At 42.6% G+C, this 15,555-nt stretch overlaps 1 protein-coding gene across 1 annotated transcript; it reads left to right on the forward strand.

Moving 5' to 3' along the window:
• Positions 1-12,276: 12,276 nt before the first annotated feature.
• On the forward strand, positions 12,277-14,960 carry LOC134480573 (large ribosomal subunit protein uL14-like). The gene is given in 1 exon segment (XM_063268121.1): positions 12,277-14,960. A coding segment is annotated over 1 exon segment (423 nt). The 5' UTR covers positions 12,277-14,464; the 3' UTR covers positions 14,888-14,960.
• The last annotated feature ends 595 nt before the right edge of the window (positions 14,961-15,555 follow it).

Genomic DNA, 15,555 nt, shown 5'->3' on the forward strand with positions numbered 1-15,555 from the left:
TACAGCCAAGTGGCACATTATACCAGCAAGGGAAATATGGACTTTGAGCATTAGTCTAGCACCATTCCCACTAACCCACACACAGACTTTAAAATGAAGCCTTAAACTCCCCCAGTGTTTGGAGAAGAAATGGCTCAAAATCTCTAAGCATTAAACAAAGACTGATACACTTGACTACATTTTTATAATACAAATTAAAGCCAAATGAAAATCCAGGAAGTCTGTTATCTCATACTGAAAAAGGGCCAGTGTTCCTAACATGTAAGAAGCATGTAGGAGGCACAAAGATTTCCACTTCATTCACGTGGAATTGAGTTTTAAAATACTGCTGAACTATTCACATTTAGAAAAGTCTATGAAAGTTTGTCGTGCTTTCTTGGTGACTGAAGAAGCAGGTTAGTTCACATGAATTAAGTTTGGGCAGGGCTCTTAACCTTTCCCTCTTGAAGTTTTTTTTTGTTTGTTTGACTCATTGAGGTTTTATACCCACCACCCTTCCAACACTAGGAGAAAAAGAAGGTAAGGGGAAAAAGGCATAGATCTTTGTCTACCTCCTGGTGATTAGGAGTGTCAGGTTCCTAGGGGCAAGTCCAGTGTTTGTCCTCAAGATATCTCCAACTTTTGTCAAACCACAACGACCAGCAACTAGGAGCAGACAAGGTCAGCAGCTGCCTCAGCACCTCTCAGGACTAAACCAAACTACACTAAACTACACCTGGCAAAAATCATGCCGCTGCTTGGGCATGGGGCAAATTATAATCACCTGCTGTGAAGCAGCCCCTTATTTCACACCTGGGATTAAAACAAAAACAATTCACATAAATGGGTTTATAAAGAAATCAAAATTCTCACTACACCCTCAACAGTTCATCATCTGCCTTGACTTCTGCTCGCTAAGGTGACCTGCTTTGGCCCAAAGGATAAACTTGAACCCACCAAAGACTGAAAAAGTACTTGCATATTATGCTTGTTTCTTAAAGCCCTATGGTTTCCAACATGGGTGAATACTACCATTTTACCAGGGGATGAGAGGCCATTTGAGAAACCTCAGTGACAGCCTGCCAACCAGCAGGCACGAATACATGGTTTATCCCGATGCAGTTGTCAACCTTCTTGAGTCCCAAGGTTGAGAACAAGGGAAGGATATGGCTGATCCAGCCAGAATAGCCGATCTGGAGAATCTTAAGGTCATACCAGCTGATTTGCAGCACTGCATTTTGAAGTAGTATGCTGTGCATAGTGAAGGCTAACAGAAAAGACACAATGGTAAAAACACGACAAAACGTGTCCACCTATATTAGTTGGAGACTGGAAATTGCTGCTCTTCAGGAATGGTTCATAAAGCACAGAGTATCTACTTATCTACTTACTGGACTTGCCAATGCACAGGGGTGGTTTCCATGGAGTGATTTGCAGAATGTGAATGCAAAAGCAAAAGCAGTACAGAACAGTATATAATATGCTGCCCTTTTAAAAACAGAACACAGCTATGTATGCATTTTTATTTTATTTGAAAAAATAGTATGGGCTGAGTGCTGAGCATTAATGCAGCCCTAGGTTCAATTCCAGCACCACAAAATGAAAAGTTCATAGGAAACAGTGATTCTTTTTCTTTTTAAAAGATATACTTATGTGTAGGAGTGGTCTATTTTCATATACACCTGCCTGCCAGAAGAGGGCATCTTCAGATGGTTATGAGCTGTCGTGTTCTTACTGGGGATTGAACTCAGGACCTCTGGAAGAGCAGACAGTGCTCTTAACAGCTGTCCAGCCTCCTGCAATGATTTATTACAGGGAAAGGTAATGCTAGACTGCTTTCTACAAAGCACTGGAATTGGAACCATGTTAATGTTTTGTCTCCACACATCCTAAACAAAGACAAAGATAGTTATAGAATCACAGTAGAAAAACGAATGAAGCTATGTTAGCCTCTTAAAAATAGAAATCGAAGTATAAAAATAAACATTTGTCTAAGCATTCTTAGTAGGGATGCGTAAGGTAAAGAGGAAGCAACATATTAGTATTCAGAAACATATATTTCAAGTAAATGAAAATACAGTTTTTGTTAACACCAGGAATCAAAACATTCTATCAAAAAGATGCTAAGGAGTCTAAGTTGTAATCAGGTGTACAGTTTCCTTGGGAAGTATCATGGAATCATGATGCATTTTGTTTGAAAAGGCCTATTTTCTAGTCCTTGTCTGTCTAGTAATGAGCTGCTAGAACCCCAATTATAGTTTCTTAGTGCCATTTCCTGTTAAGAAATAAGAATTCCTTGGAGGTATGCAGGAAGTTCAGAGAATAGCTGGAAACATCTTGTTGGACCTGAAAGAAGGGAATCTTTTAAAGAATAGTGGCTCATTTCAAAAGGACTTGAGGGCCAATTTAAGAATTCCCAAAATGGAAAATATATATTAAGTTAATGGCAAAATTGAAGTTTATGTGAAAAATTATGAGTTTTAAAATCACAGACATATTTTGCAGGATGCTAAGACACTCATTGTTCTGAAAACAGACAAAGGGTGTTTATACTTCCTCTTGTGAGCACAACACTTTTGATACAGATGTTTTCTTCTTCACCACTAATTCCACTTAACGAGGAATGAGAATATCAAAATTTCACTATTTTGTGATCTCTAAGGAACTAATCTAAGAAATGATTACCAATGTCTTCTAAAGCTACTTTGGAAAGGTTGATGAGGAACTTCCTAAGGACCAAGTTGGCAATACAGCACAAAGTAGGGCTGACCTTCCATAGGCACAGCTTTCATATCTGTGGGTTCTGCAACTGTGAATTCATCCCACCATCCCGGGTGTGTGTCTGAATTGAGCGAGAACTGGCTTTTCTTGCATTATTCCCTAGACATTAAAGTATAATAACTACATAGAGTTGAGAAGTGAGAGTTGCCGCTGCATCAGAGCAATGAATTCACAGCTGAATACACTGAAAAGACAATTCCTAGAACACTAGGAGCAATAAGGCCAGAAGACAAGCCAATGTCCCTAAAGTTGACATGAGACAGGCAACTACAGAAAATCATACCAGAGTGCAAACCCAGGAACAGACAACTGTATGGGAACTAATGCCCAGCTGGGGGAATCTGCTCAGCCGTCGGTGGAAAGGTGGAGGTTCAGCCTAAAGAAATCTGAGATAAAAAACAAAACAAAACAACAAGGAGCCCACACACTTGGGTCTCCCAAACCTTTCTGAATTTTATTTCCAGATCATTTTGAATATGTCACAGCTCTTTTTAACAGGATGTGCTTTTTAGAAGACACAGTTTAATCAGTGTACAACTTAAGGAAGGGAAATGCCCAACTTCACGATAGCCTAGCAATCCTGTACCACCTTAAGGGGGTCAGAAAAACTGAGGAATACGTGTGAAGTTCTGGTCCTATACAAATGCTCACCAAGAGATGGAGACCCAATCACAGGAGTATAAGAGACTTCTCCCTAATTTTGCCAATACCTTCCTATATTATTATGTTACTATGTTACTATGTGATTGTTCATAGAAATTTCTTTTATTCATTCATTGTGCCTAGCTATCATTGAAAATGTAAGGTATAGTAAAAGGTTAAACACATACACACACATGCACACACACACACACACACACACACACACACACACACACACAGAGCCTTTGAAGACACCATGCATCAGAACAGTCAGATATGGAAGGGATGATGGCTTTATCAGACCCATAATTTAAAACAACTATGACAAATCTCCTAAGGACTCTAACAAATAAAGCGGGCAATGTACAGGACTATGGGTGGACAATGTAAGTGGAGAAACAGCAATGTGTTTTGAAAACCATAAATAATGTGATAAAATGGATGCTTTGAGTCAGCCTCTTTTGTTAATTCTTGGAGAATTTCTTACACTATGCTTGGATCGTATTCACCCCCATCCCTTGACTAGGTAGACCTTTTAGTAGACTGGATGTTACTGACGAAAGAGTCTGTGCATGAGGGTGTCTCAATAGAGACATTGAGAACTGAAAAACATAGGGGGAAAGGTGGGGAGAACGCATACCCCAAAATATCAGATCCCTTTCAGGCAGTGTAACTATGCATGATGGGATATGAAAATGAAGGGGCAGAAAGAGCGCAGTGTTGTTCTGAAGTTTGGGTGGGTTGTAAGTGGATATTTCACTCTCTGCAGCAGACACTGGGGTAGGGGATGGGGGCTGAGATTCACTGATGTGCTGAGAAAGACAAGAAAATAAGAGAACCCTGGGCCTCCTGTCTGTATTAGTAAGATATTAGTGATGGTTACCACTGTGCTTTCAACAGGGAAATTCAAAGTCAAGCTTCACTACTCAGCAAGAGGGCATTAATGAACAATGGGCAGAGACTAGCAGAATAGGAGGTGTAAGGGTCGGGCTTCCTCTAAAATGAAGTAACAGCTGAGGAAGGAATTAGTCCGGAGGAGCCTTCTGTCTTTTGAGGAGCCCTCTCTGTTTTGGAGGTCCTCTCTCTTTTCAAACACAAAACTTTTATTTTTACTCATACGTATGCAGCATGTCAGAATCCTAGAGCTGCAGTCATAGGCAGCTGGTGCTGGGAACAGAGCTTGTGTCCTCTGGATGAGCAGCAAGTGCTCCTAACCTCTGAGCCACCTCCCCAGCAAACAGGTGTCCTTTCTTGGTCCCGGGGTTGAACGCAGATCTCCTGGAGGACTGTGCTGTGGCCTGCTGATGGGCAGAGAAGCTCATTGAAGGCGTTCAGGTTTAGGGCTCAGCGGGTGGGTGCTGGCAGCCTGAAAGACACCAGCTGGCTATGTGTAAGACACACTGGGATAGTGGCTGAGCTAGCCCTGAGGGGACCAACTTTTGCAGTGTTGGCGACACTGCCCAGGAGGTGAGCCCTATCTAGTGTCTCCTGAGTCTCCTGAGCGGTAGTTGCTTTCTAGCCAAGAACATACAGTTGTACTAGCGTCCCTCCCTCCAATCGTCTCTCTGCTGCCCTCTACTGGTGAAGCTTTACGTTTTGCCGTCTGGGGGATAAGGAGTAATAAAAGGAGTAATAAACTTGTCACTAGCACCTACATTGAAGTACTTACATATGCAATAACAAGGCGTCTGTAGTTTGTTTCAAACCAATCATGAAGGTAGAGAAAGACGCATCCGCATAATGATAGATACTAAAGAGGGACTGTAGAAAGGGCTCAGATATACTCTGCCCTTCCTTTCCTGTATAGCGCCTTAAAATGTGAGTCGGCATGTTACCAGAGGACACCAAAGCATTATCTAACAATCTAGGGTTGCTTAGAATGTGAGGGGACCTAGGGGATCAACCTGACACTGCATGGATCCCCTGTTTGCAAGGCGGAGCGAGCACTCTGGCTGACTGTGGAAAGCCTCGGGCTGACATCGGGAGGCCACAGAAGCTTGATCTTTCCAGTGAAAGGGACTGAACAGTTTCCTCGGGTGAGCTTAGGTATACCCAGACTGTTCTAAATACTAGTGAGTGTTCGCAGTTCCTATCTGTGCTGATGAGTTCTCTGTCAATGAACCGAAGCTCTGCTGGCAGTGAGCTCAGGTGCCAGGAAGTACGACATCCATTACACAGGGTAAGACTCCACTCTGGCCACGTCCTTCTCCTGACGCTCCCGAGTCGACAAGCTAAGAGAGGGATGAGTAACCCAGTATCTGTCACTGCTACCACCACTTCTGGGGCTGTTGTTACCCTCTACTGACTCCAGGCTCCAGCTTCTTCAGATTACAGCGAGACTCCAGGAATCTTCTGCAGCACCAGGTTGGGATAGCAAAGGGATCCAGATGCACGGACTCAGGCGATATCGGCTTCTCGGCCTCTCCAGTCTAACGATGGCCATTTTTGGATTACCCAGTATGTATCTTATGAGCCAATGTAGTGAATCTTTGTTCATGATGTGTGTGTGTGTGTGTGTGTGTGTGTGTGTGTGTGTGTGTGTGTGTGTGTGCGGTGCGTGTGTGTGTGTGTTCTATTGGTTGGTTTCCTTTAGAAAACCCTGCCCAATACACATATTGAATTAAAGAAAATAGCTCACTGGAATCCAGAAAATTATGATGCACTACAAAACTAGAATAATTCCTTAGGATCAACAGGGAAGAGTGGGAGAAGGGATGGTGAAGCTAACTGTGGTGGCCAGGGAAGCAGGGATCAATGGATGCTAGAGGATGGATGCTGAGTATCTCAAAAGGCTTAAGTGGCAGGGACGGAAATGTGCCAGGGCCTCTACAAGCACGGGCTCAGCTGTGTAAATCGTGAAGTGTAAGTGTGGCTGTGATAAAATCCCATGGCCAAGTACAACTTCTGGAAGAGAGCTTATTTACCTTATGATTCTATGAGGGGAGTCTCTAATGATGGGGGGGTACACAGCATCAGGCAGGCATGACGGCAGGAAACTATGACATCACTTTTTACTTACCTACAGGAAGCAGGGAGGGCAATCTGGAAGTGACATAGATTTATAAACTCCCAAAGCCCAGAATTCCTCTGCACGTTGCAGGCTGGTTGGACTCTGAGAAAGGGGCCAGCTGCAGAATTGAACTGAGCGGTGTTCGCATTAGAGTTGCTCTGAGTCGTCTGGCAAGGGCCTAGCAACTGATGGGCCAAAGCAGAGGGAGAAGGTTCTATTACCTGCTCCTCAAGACTGCTCTGAAGACCTGCATACTACTCACCGGATGCCCATTGCTCGTCCCGTGGTAACAGCAGGACCATTGCTGAGCTGGAGGTGGGGGTAGTTAGTGAGGGATGAGGCCACACACATAGAGGAGAATCTAGGACCCCTGAATTAGAGGGTGCTTCCAGAATTGGATTGGAAGAATGATTTGCAGGGATCCGGCATGCCCACGTCTGTCCTCCAGTCCAGGATAAACCCTATATATATATATATTACCTTTTGAGTTCCCCAACTCCCTAAGTTCCAAACGGCTGCCTTCCACGCAGTATGTGATTACACACCTTTATTTTCTTTTTTTTCTTTCTTTTTTTTTTTTTTGGTTCTTTTTTTCGGAGCTGGGGACCGAACCCAGGGCCTTGCGCTTCCTAGGTAAGCGCTCTACCACTGAGCTAAATCCCCAGCCCCACACCTTTATTTTCATATGGATGTAAAATGAATGAACTCCAACTTGTTTTGCCTGTGCATGATTTAAGCTTGTGTTTCTTACCTTTTCTTTTGTGTTTCCTTTAGATTCCAGTATGGTGAGTGCAAGTGATATTTTTAAATAAGAAAATACATTGGAAGAGCAACCAACATGTTTCAAGAGCAGTTTGGGAAGAAAATTACTTTTCAGTTTGTTTTATGTGATTTCCACACCAATCTCCTAAAGCAAAATCAATATGCAATAAAACCCCGGTGGGTGCTGGGGCAGTGGCTCTCAGTTCTTTGCTGCAAGTGCAGGATCCAGCCCCGACTTTCCAGTGTGCTTTGCTTAGCTTTTGACCAGGCTCGCTCTGTCCTGCTGACTTCCTTCCTTCCAGTCTATATACACTTTGTTTCCTACTCTTTTTTTTTTTCTGCTTCCAGTTGAAATTTTGCAAAGGTACTTAGATGAGAACATGCGCATACATGCACATGTATACACATGTACACACACACACACACACACACACACACACACACACACACACCTGGAAAGGAAGGGGGAAATCAACTGGCAGAAAGAACTGATTGTTTTTTCTGATCACAAATAAGAAGAAAAGCACATGGTGTATTTTTGCTTCTAACCTCTACCCCCTGTCTAACTCCTGTCTTTGAGGCTGGGGCCAAAATTCACTAACCTCAATTTCAGACATGGCAAACCTGGCCCTCTGGCTGCTTAAAGGGTCCTCCCTCTTCTGTCTATGGGACTTGGGCCCAGTTCTAAATGCTGCTGGCTGTTGACTGACAGTTGTGCCTGCTGACTTCTCTATTTCTTTCTTCCATAAGCATACTCAGAGTCTTGCTTCACGCTTCCAGGAATTAATAAAGGAAAAGACAAACAGACTACGGAAATTCTAATTAACTTTGATATGGATTTGTGTGTAAAGTTGGATGAGTCACTGATTTTTAATAAATGGGAGAGAAAATCTTAAAGATTAATGTAATAGCTGAGAACACAGGAACCAGAACTTTGATGCTTGCTTAATTCTTTCTCCCAACCCATGCCATTTGGAGAGAAAAAAAAATATCAAAGACCGTTATGAAGCAGGAAGGAAAAGGGATTATGCAAATTAAAGTGCAGGGGACTTAATCATTGCTCCTGTGCAAACGGGCTGCGCCTCCCAGCTTCTCAGTGTTTTTGGGCTGTGTTTGCTGAGGATACATTTCCTGAGGAGAATGAGGACAGGGGGCATAACAGAAAAGGGCACGCTTAGGAACTAATTGAGCCCTCTAGGTAAAGAGGTCAGAGAAAAGAAAAGCAGGGGAAGCCTAATAACATCTGAGGTTCAGGAAGGGCTTGACCTTAGAACATTTACCGCATGGCATAGTGTGAATGCAGTGAAGAGTGCATGGCTTGGCAGGGGTCATGTTGGAGACTCCGTCCTTCCTCCTTCAGGCATTGCGTCCGAAGGGCTATTATCATGGTGGCTAACTTCCTAGCTGTGGTAACTAAGGTTCCTTATTAGCTCCAGGGTCTTTGTGCTCCCTCCACATTTGCTGTGAGCCAGGGACGGACTCCTATGGGAAGCAGCATTGACTGAAATGCTCCAGCTCTCTTGGCCCAGGACAGCAAGTCTCACGTTTACTGTAGTGTCCAGCGCTGAGCATCACTGGGGTTAAAGGATTTAGCCTAAAGCTCCCTACAGCCTGACAATAGACAGTTAACACATACAAAGATTTATTTTTGAGTGGTCGTAAAGATTAAACATTCAATTTTTCCTAAATGATAAGCTGACACTCTGATAGATTTGAAGCAGTGTGCAGAGACTTCCTGTGTTTGATTAACCTTGACTGTGCACGCTTTTGTAGCGCAGGCAGCTGCTTAGAACAAACTTCACAGCCTTACAAAAAAAAGTCATTAATCTTTTATCATTTTCCAAACTGGGAACTTAGTATGTACTTACCAATTATGAAGAGACATATGTAGGTTGACATGATTTATTGATACTTTATTTCACACTTGAGTTCGGTGGACAAATCCTCATAAGTAGCATCCTGTACTGTGTCTATCTTTCTTTTCTCACCTGCAGTAGTTTCTCTGAGACCCGTAAGAATATGGTGTCGTGGAGGCATCAGAGTCTGGCTTCCAAAGGGAGAAGGAATACATGAGACATGGCTGGACAATCAAATATCATAATTTCACCTTATCCATAGTGATTGGCTATGGAACTTGAACTGGACCAATGAGAATCCATCCTTCGTTGATAAATCGGTCCTTTTCCTGGGTTTGTTTCATGAGAGGTTGGTGGCGATCATCTTTGTAGAAAGAATCTGCTGGGAATGAAGTACAGACAGAAGCAGAATTAAACTGTGAAGACCCGTCTTCTGACAGTGTTTGTTCACTAGGGATCAGCTAGGTTCTGAGTTACATGAGTCAGTAGATTCCCTTTATTGGCCAAACCAGCTCATGTTCTGTCCTTAGTGCAATGTGCTTAAATCTGCCTGTTCGTATCAGACCTTTCAGGGTCAGAGCCCCGCATGAGGAATAAGCAGGACTTCTATCAAGAAATACTACCAGAGACATTTATTTCCCAATGAGTCCCTAAAAATATGAACTATATTATGACTGTCTGATGTTGCCATTGGATTAGAACCTGTACTTTCCAATTTCCTTCAAAACCATATCTAAAGCCATGGTCATCTGTAAGCAACTGCTGTCGTATGAGTAAATGCCAGTGAAGATACATATAGGGTTGGGTGTCAATGAAGACATATGCAGAGATTAAAAAAACAGAAGTGTTAAAATGAGAGTATGTTGTATCTATTGCTATCAATTTCTAAGAGTTCTTTCCCATGGGCAGACATTATAAAATATGAACAATGTTTTATTTAATTTTAAAATTAGTTTTTAGTTACACATGAAGACTAAGATAGGATCCATGTTGAAATGTTATTAAAGGTACAGACAAAATTAGCACTGGGAAAGGTTTGAGTTCTGTTCTAAAGTACTTGCACTTAACCGTGAGTATAAGGAAAGGAGACTTTGAATGTTTTAAATGAAAACATTTCTAGAAAATTGCAAGAGCGACTATGCAGAAGAGAGGAGAAGGGGGAGACAGAAGATAAGGTAATCAGTCACAGGATGTTGGAGCACAGTCCAAGAATGGAGCTGTGTGAGAATTCTGAGTACTTGTGAGAAAACTCCAAGAAAACAAGACAAAAGTTTTGTGACTTCAGTTTCTTCAAAAACACAAAATTGTTCTAGGAATGGACTTTCATGTCCCTCCTAGGTTTTGAAGGAAATTGGAAAGTACAGGTTCTAATCCAATGGCAACATCAGACAGTCATGATATAGTTCATAGTTTTAGGGACTCATATTGGGAAATAAATGTCTCTGGTTGTATTTCTTTTCTTTTTTTCTTTTCTTTTTTTTTTTTTTTTTGGTTCTTTTTTTCCGGAGCTGGGGACCGAACCCAGGGCCTTGCGCTTCCTAGGCAAGCGCTCTACCACTTAGCTAAATCCCCAACCCCTGTATTTCTTGATAGAAGTCCTGCTTATTCCTCATGCGGGGCTCTGACCCTGAAAGGTCTGATACGAACAGGCAGATTTAAGCACATTGCACTAAGGACAGAACATGAGCTGGTTTGGCCAATAAAGGGAATCTACTGACTCATGTAACTCAGAACCTAGCTGATCCCTAGTGAACAAACACTGTCAGAAGATGGGTCTTCACAGTTTAGTTCTGCTTGTATAGCGGATAGGAGTTGTTATTCATGTGCTGCTATGGAAAAAAAATGTTTTTTTCCCTTTTTGCCACGTGTAGCTTGTCTTTGTGATTGAACTCCTTGTTTGTGTGAGTCTTCTTAACCCTGAGAGTATAAATTATCTGATGAGACTTTAGCCCACCTCACTTTAAGGCCCCATTCTCCCAGGTTAACACTGCCAACTAGAGCAGTAAACAACTGAACGATTGCAAGGTTTCAGTTTGAGACAAAGAGGCATGAGCAGTTGAAATGGAAAGAGAATGGACACAGAGAGAGCCTAAGGAGGAGGAGGAAGGAAGGGCTGTCCCACAAGAAAGGAGAGAAAATGTAAACAGCAGTAAAGGATAAAGTAGTCAGGGGAACTGATTCCCTGGGTTGAGAACTTGTAGGAAGATAATGAGTTTAGTTTTGCTGTTTAACCTTTTAGAAGTTGAGTTCTTTATGTAGAATGGACAATAACCATGAAATGGACCTGGATCTTGGAAACTCCCTGATCTCATGCTCTACTTATAACGACAAATGGGAAAGTATGTCAAGAACAATAATATTTGTGAGTGTGCATATGTGCGCGCAGAAGCGTGCACGAGCACACACACACACACACACACACACACACACACACACACACACACACACACGTAACAATAATAGTCAAGAAAATAAGCCCTCAACTTGAGAGTGTGTAGGGAGACGAGGGAAGGATTAGAGGGAGAGTATAGAGAGAGGCTGGAAGGAGAAAAGGGAAGGGGGGGGGTCATGTCATTCTATTTCATTTAAAAACATATTTTTAAAAAGAAGAGTAATGTTCATCTATATCCAAAGAAATAATGGGTTATTATAAATGGGATATTTTGGTAATGAAAATGGCAACTAGCTGTGACCATGTTTGCTGTTTGACAGGCCGCCATGGCTTTAGTAGCAAGAGACTAGCAGTGAGGGATGAGTATATTGAAGAACATAAGCCCCGAGCTATTTTAAACTGATAAACGTTTCCATGTATGTTCTACTTCAGAAGGAGATTTCTTAGTAATGGGTCCCCTTAGATTATCTGTCATTTGTTTATTGCTCCTGGGTGTCTAATCACCTGCTCTGTCTTGGGGCACAGACAAGATGGGTTTTTCCTGTCTGTGAGGAGGAAGACCAGCCTTGCATGGGAGTTGCATGCCAGGTCAAGGGTCCCTGGAAAGACCTCCTCGTGAGTAGATGGCTGAACTTCCCCCCCCCCTTTTTTTTTTTAAAGATTTATTTATTATATGTGAGTAGCTGTCTTCAGACACACCAGAAGAGGGCATCAGATCCCATTACAGATGGTTGTGAGCCACCATGTGGTTGCTGGGATTTGAACTCAGGACCTCTAGAAGAGGAGTCAGTGTTCTTAACCGCTGAGCCATCTCTCCAGCCCCCCCCACTTTTTTTTTTTAAAGATTTGAACTTTCCCCTTGTAAGTCCTTATTTCCTATGAATTTTACTCAAGTGAGGAGTTCATAAGAGGCAAATAAGAGTTCAGTACAGAATGAGCTGCTCCACACTGCAAGGATCCACAGTTGGGGCTCCCTCCACTCTAAGAAACTTGGGGTATTGCTAAAATCCTATTTACTTCAATTTGGTTAGAAGATTTTTATGTGTGACCATAACATTAGTCTTACTTATAAAAGCAACAACAAGAACAAGAAGAGAGGGTGAGAGAGTCAGTGTCCTGCCTGGAAGCTTGTTTGCATCTGGACATGGCTTCCTCCAGGGACTTTTAGTTTTACTTGTGTATGCAGTTGAAATACTTCCTTCTCTGCCTCCAGTCCCATTGTAGACTAGAAGTAGCAATTTATAGAAGAGAGAGAAAGACGCCATAAAAATAGGCTCAGTTTGTTTAAAGTGCACCCAACTTTGGGTCATGACTCCTGGGATCAGGCACTTTATTGTAACCGATATAACAATAAATTTACATCTTGATGCCCTTAATTATCATTAAATGATTAAATTTAGTGTGGTATTCTTCTGTCAAAGGTACACAAATATACATTAGATCTGCATAACTGAAGCCAGTAATGTACAATAGGAAGAAACTCAGCTATCTGGGAAACGTATGACCTAAACAGACAGTATCTGGTTAAAAATGGTTACCTCCCCTCAATGCCCTCCGACCCCCATTGTGTAGCAAACACACTCATGGCTTGATTGACCACAATTATTGCTCTTGAGCAGGGCTCTGTTTGGCCTAAGCTAATTATGGTAGTTGAGTCTTTTTTTTCTTTTTTGTGAATTGCCATAGTAACCAATTCAGGAAGGAGCTTATAGTCATTCCTCCAACCAGAAGCTCCTAACATGGCTTTGCTTGCAGGAGACGGGCACTTTTGCTAAGCGGTTAGAAGCAGTGCAGGAAAAGGCTTCCCCTCACCTGTGAGCTAAGATTTGCATTTGTGTCTTGGAACTACTCTTTCCACTTTGTTATTCTGTGTTACTGTGTGAGGTGGGTGATTCAGTCCCCATACTGTGTTGAAATTCAGTATGTAACGCTACAGTCCTAAGAGGCATGGCTTTTAGAAGGTAATTGGGATGAAGGTAACAATCAGGGAGGAGACCATGCTCTTACAGGAAGCTCCCAAGAGAATTTTCCCTCTGTTACTTTGTCCTACAAGGTTGTTGCAAACCTTAGCTGAGCACAGGCCCATCTTACTTCCAGACTCCAGAGCTGAGAGAAATAAATTTCTACAACTGATAAATTAGTCTGAGAATTGTGATACTGAAGCACTAACAGATGAAGCCACCATGGCAAAGTGGGCCTGGTGCTTAATGCAGCCCATGGAAGGAGAGCAGAATCGAGGGGGAGAAAGCAGAGCTAAGTCTTGGGAGTGTGCACCTGTACTCTCCGTGCTTGGGAGGCTAATGCGGAAGTCTTACAAATTAAACAAAGTTTATATCTTATTCTATGTGTGTGTTTGGCTATATCTATGTATGTTCACCATGTATGTGCCTGGTGCCTGTGGAGGCTGGAAGAGGGCATTGGCTCTGCTGGAACTGAGTTATGGACGGTTGGAAGCCATTATGTGAGTATTTGGAATTAAATTTGGGTCTTCGGGAAGACCATTGAGTACCCTTATGGACTGAGCCATCTTTCTAGCTCCTAGGAATGGAGATTTAAGGCAGTCTGGGTTACACTTTATTTCAAGGTTAGAATGTGCTACATAGAAATTGTGTCTCAAACTAAAACCAAACCATCCCTGAACTAAACTAAATTAGTTGGAGCCCTGAAGTTCTTTCTGGGTCTGAGTTAGTAGTTGTGGTGTCTGTTGACATTGTTCTCATTATGTCTCCATTTACCTGAAACTGAGAGTACAGATGCTTTCCTGTGGTCTGCTGGAGACAATTGGTTGTTAGCACATAGGTACAGGGGTTTTGTGTGGTTCAAAAGCATGGGACACCAGAACTGCCTTGCTGGAGTCACAGGGAGTGTCAGTCTGAGACTACTTGGTGAGGTTCAGCATTCGTCACAGTCAGCACGAGACTGAGAGACTGACAGAACAAAGACTGGAAGAGGGAAGATCTGATTAGCCTTAGGAGGAACCATTGGAAGGAGCCACTGGAGGGACAGGAGAGAGGCGGATAAACAGTGTCCTTGACGCTCAAGATGTCGAAGCGAGGACGTGGTGGGTCCTCTGGAGCGAAATTCCGAACTTCCCTGGGTCTTCCAGTAGGAGCTATGATCAACTGTGGTGACAACACAGGAGCCAAAAACTTGTATATCATCTCTATGAAGGGAATCAAAGGACGGCTGAACAGACTTCCTGCTGCTGGTGTGGGCGACATGGTGATGGCCACAGTTAAGAAGGGCAAACCAGAATTAAGGGAAAAGGTACATCCGGCAGTGGTGACTCGACAATGAAAGTCATAGCAAAGAAAAGACGGGGTGTTCCTTTATTTTGAAGATAATGCAGGGGTCATAGTAAACAATAAAGGTGAGATGGAAGGTTCTGCTATCACAGGTCCAGTTGCAAAGGAGTGTGCAGACTTGTGGCCCAGGATTGCACCCAATGCAGGAAGCATTGCCTGATTCTCCAGTGTGTTTGAAAACTATATTCATTAAAAGTCTTCGCTCTGAGTAAAAAAAAAAAAAAAAAAAAAAAGAGTGTCCTTGAAGAGTTGCTATTCTTTGACTTCCTATGATCCAGAGGCAATATGAGGTAGGTAATTTGGTTGTAACTGGTGACTCAAGACAGCAAAAAGACAGAAACAAACAGTAAGGAGCCCTGGACATTAAAAGATTTGTGACAAATACTGGCTAAAGAAAACTTCCCAGAGACAGGGGCTGAGCAAGACAGGGAACCACAGTGATATATACAAAATGTAGTTTGCTTGCTTGTTTTTCATCTACTTCTATTTGCTCTGTAGAAAAATCCAGAATGTAAAGGTGTTCCTGGGTTAGGGATATAGCGTATTGGAGAGAACACACACACCATATATATAGACACACACACACACACACACACACACACACACACACACACACACTACATTTCTGGAGATTCCAAGTATTTTCTGTGTTTATTACCGATGATTGGTTGCCAAGCAACGCTGACTCGTTTCATTTCCTGAAAGACGGGTGATAGTGAGAGAAGCACAGGATGAGGCAGAGAAGCCTAGAAAATGGCTATTCTTCATGGTTTGTGAAAGTTAGCTCCATCGTGGCAGAGCCAGTGGTTAGCCAGGGAAGTGTAACAT

Source organism: Rattus norvegicus, chromosome 9 (assembly GCF_036323735.1).
Source record: "Rattus norvegicus strain BN/NHsdMcwi chromosome 9, GRCr8, whole genome shotgun sequence".
In the NCBI taxonomy this organism is placed as follows: Eukaryota; Metazoa; Chordata; class Mammalia; order Rodentia; family Muridae; genus Rattus; species Rattus norvegicus.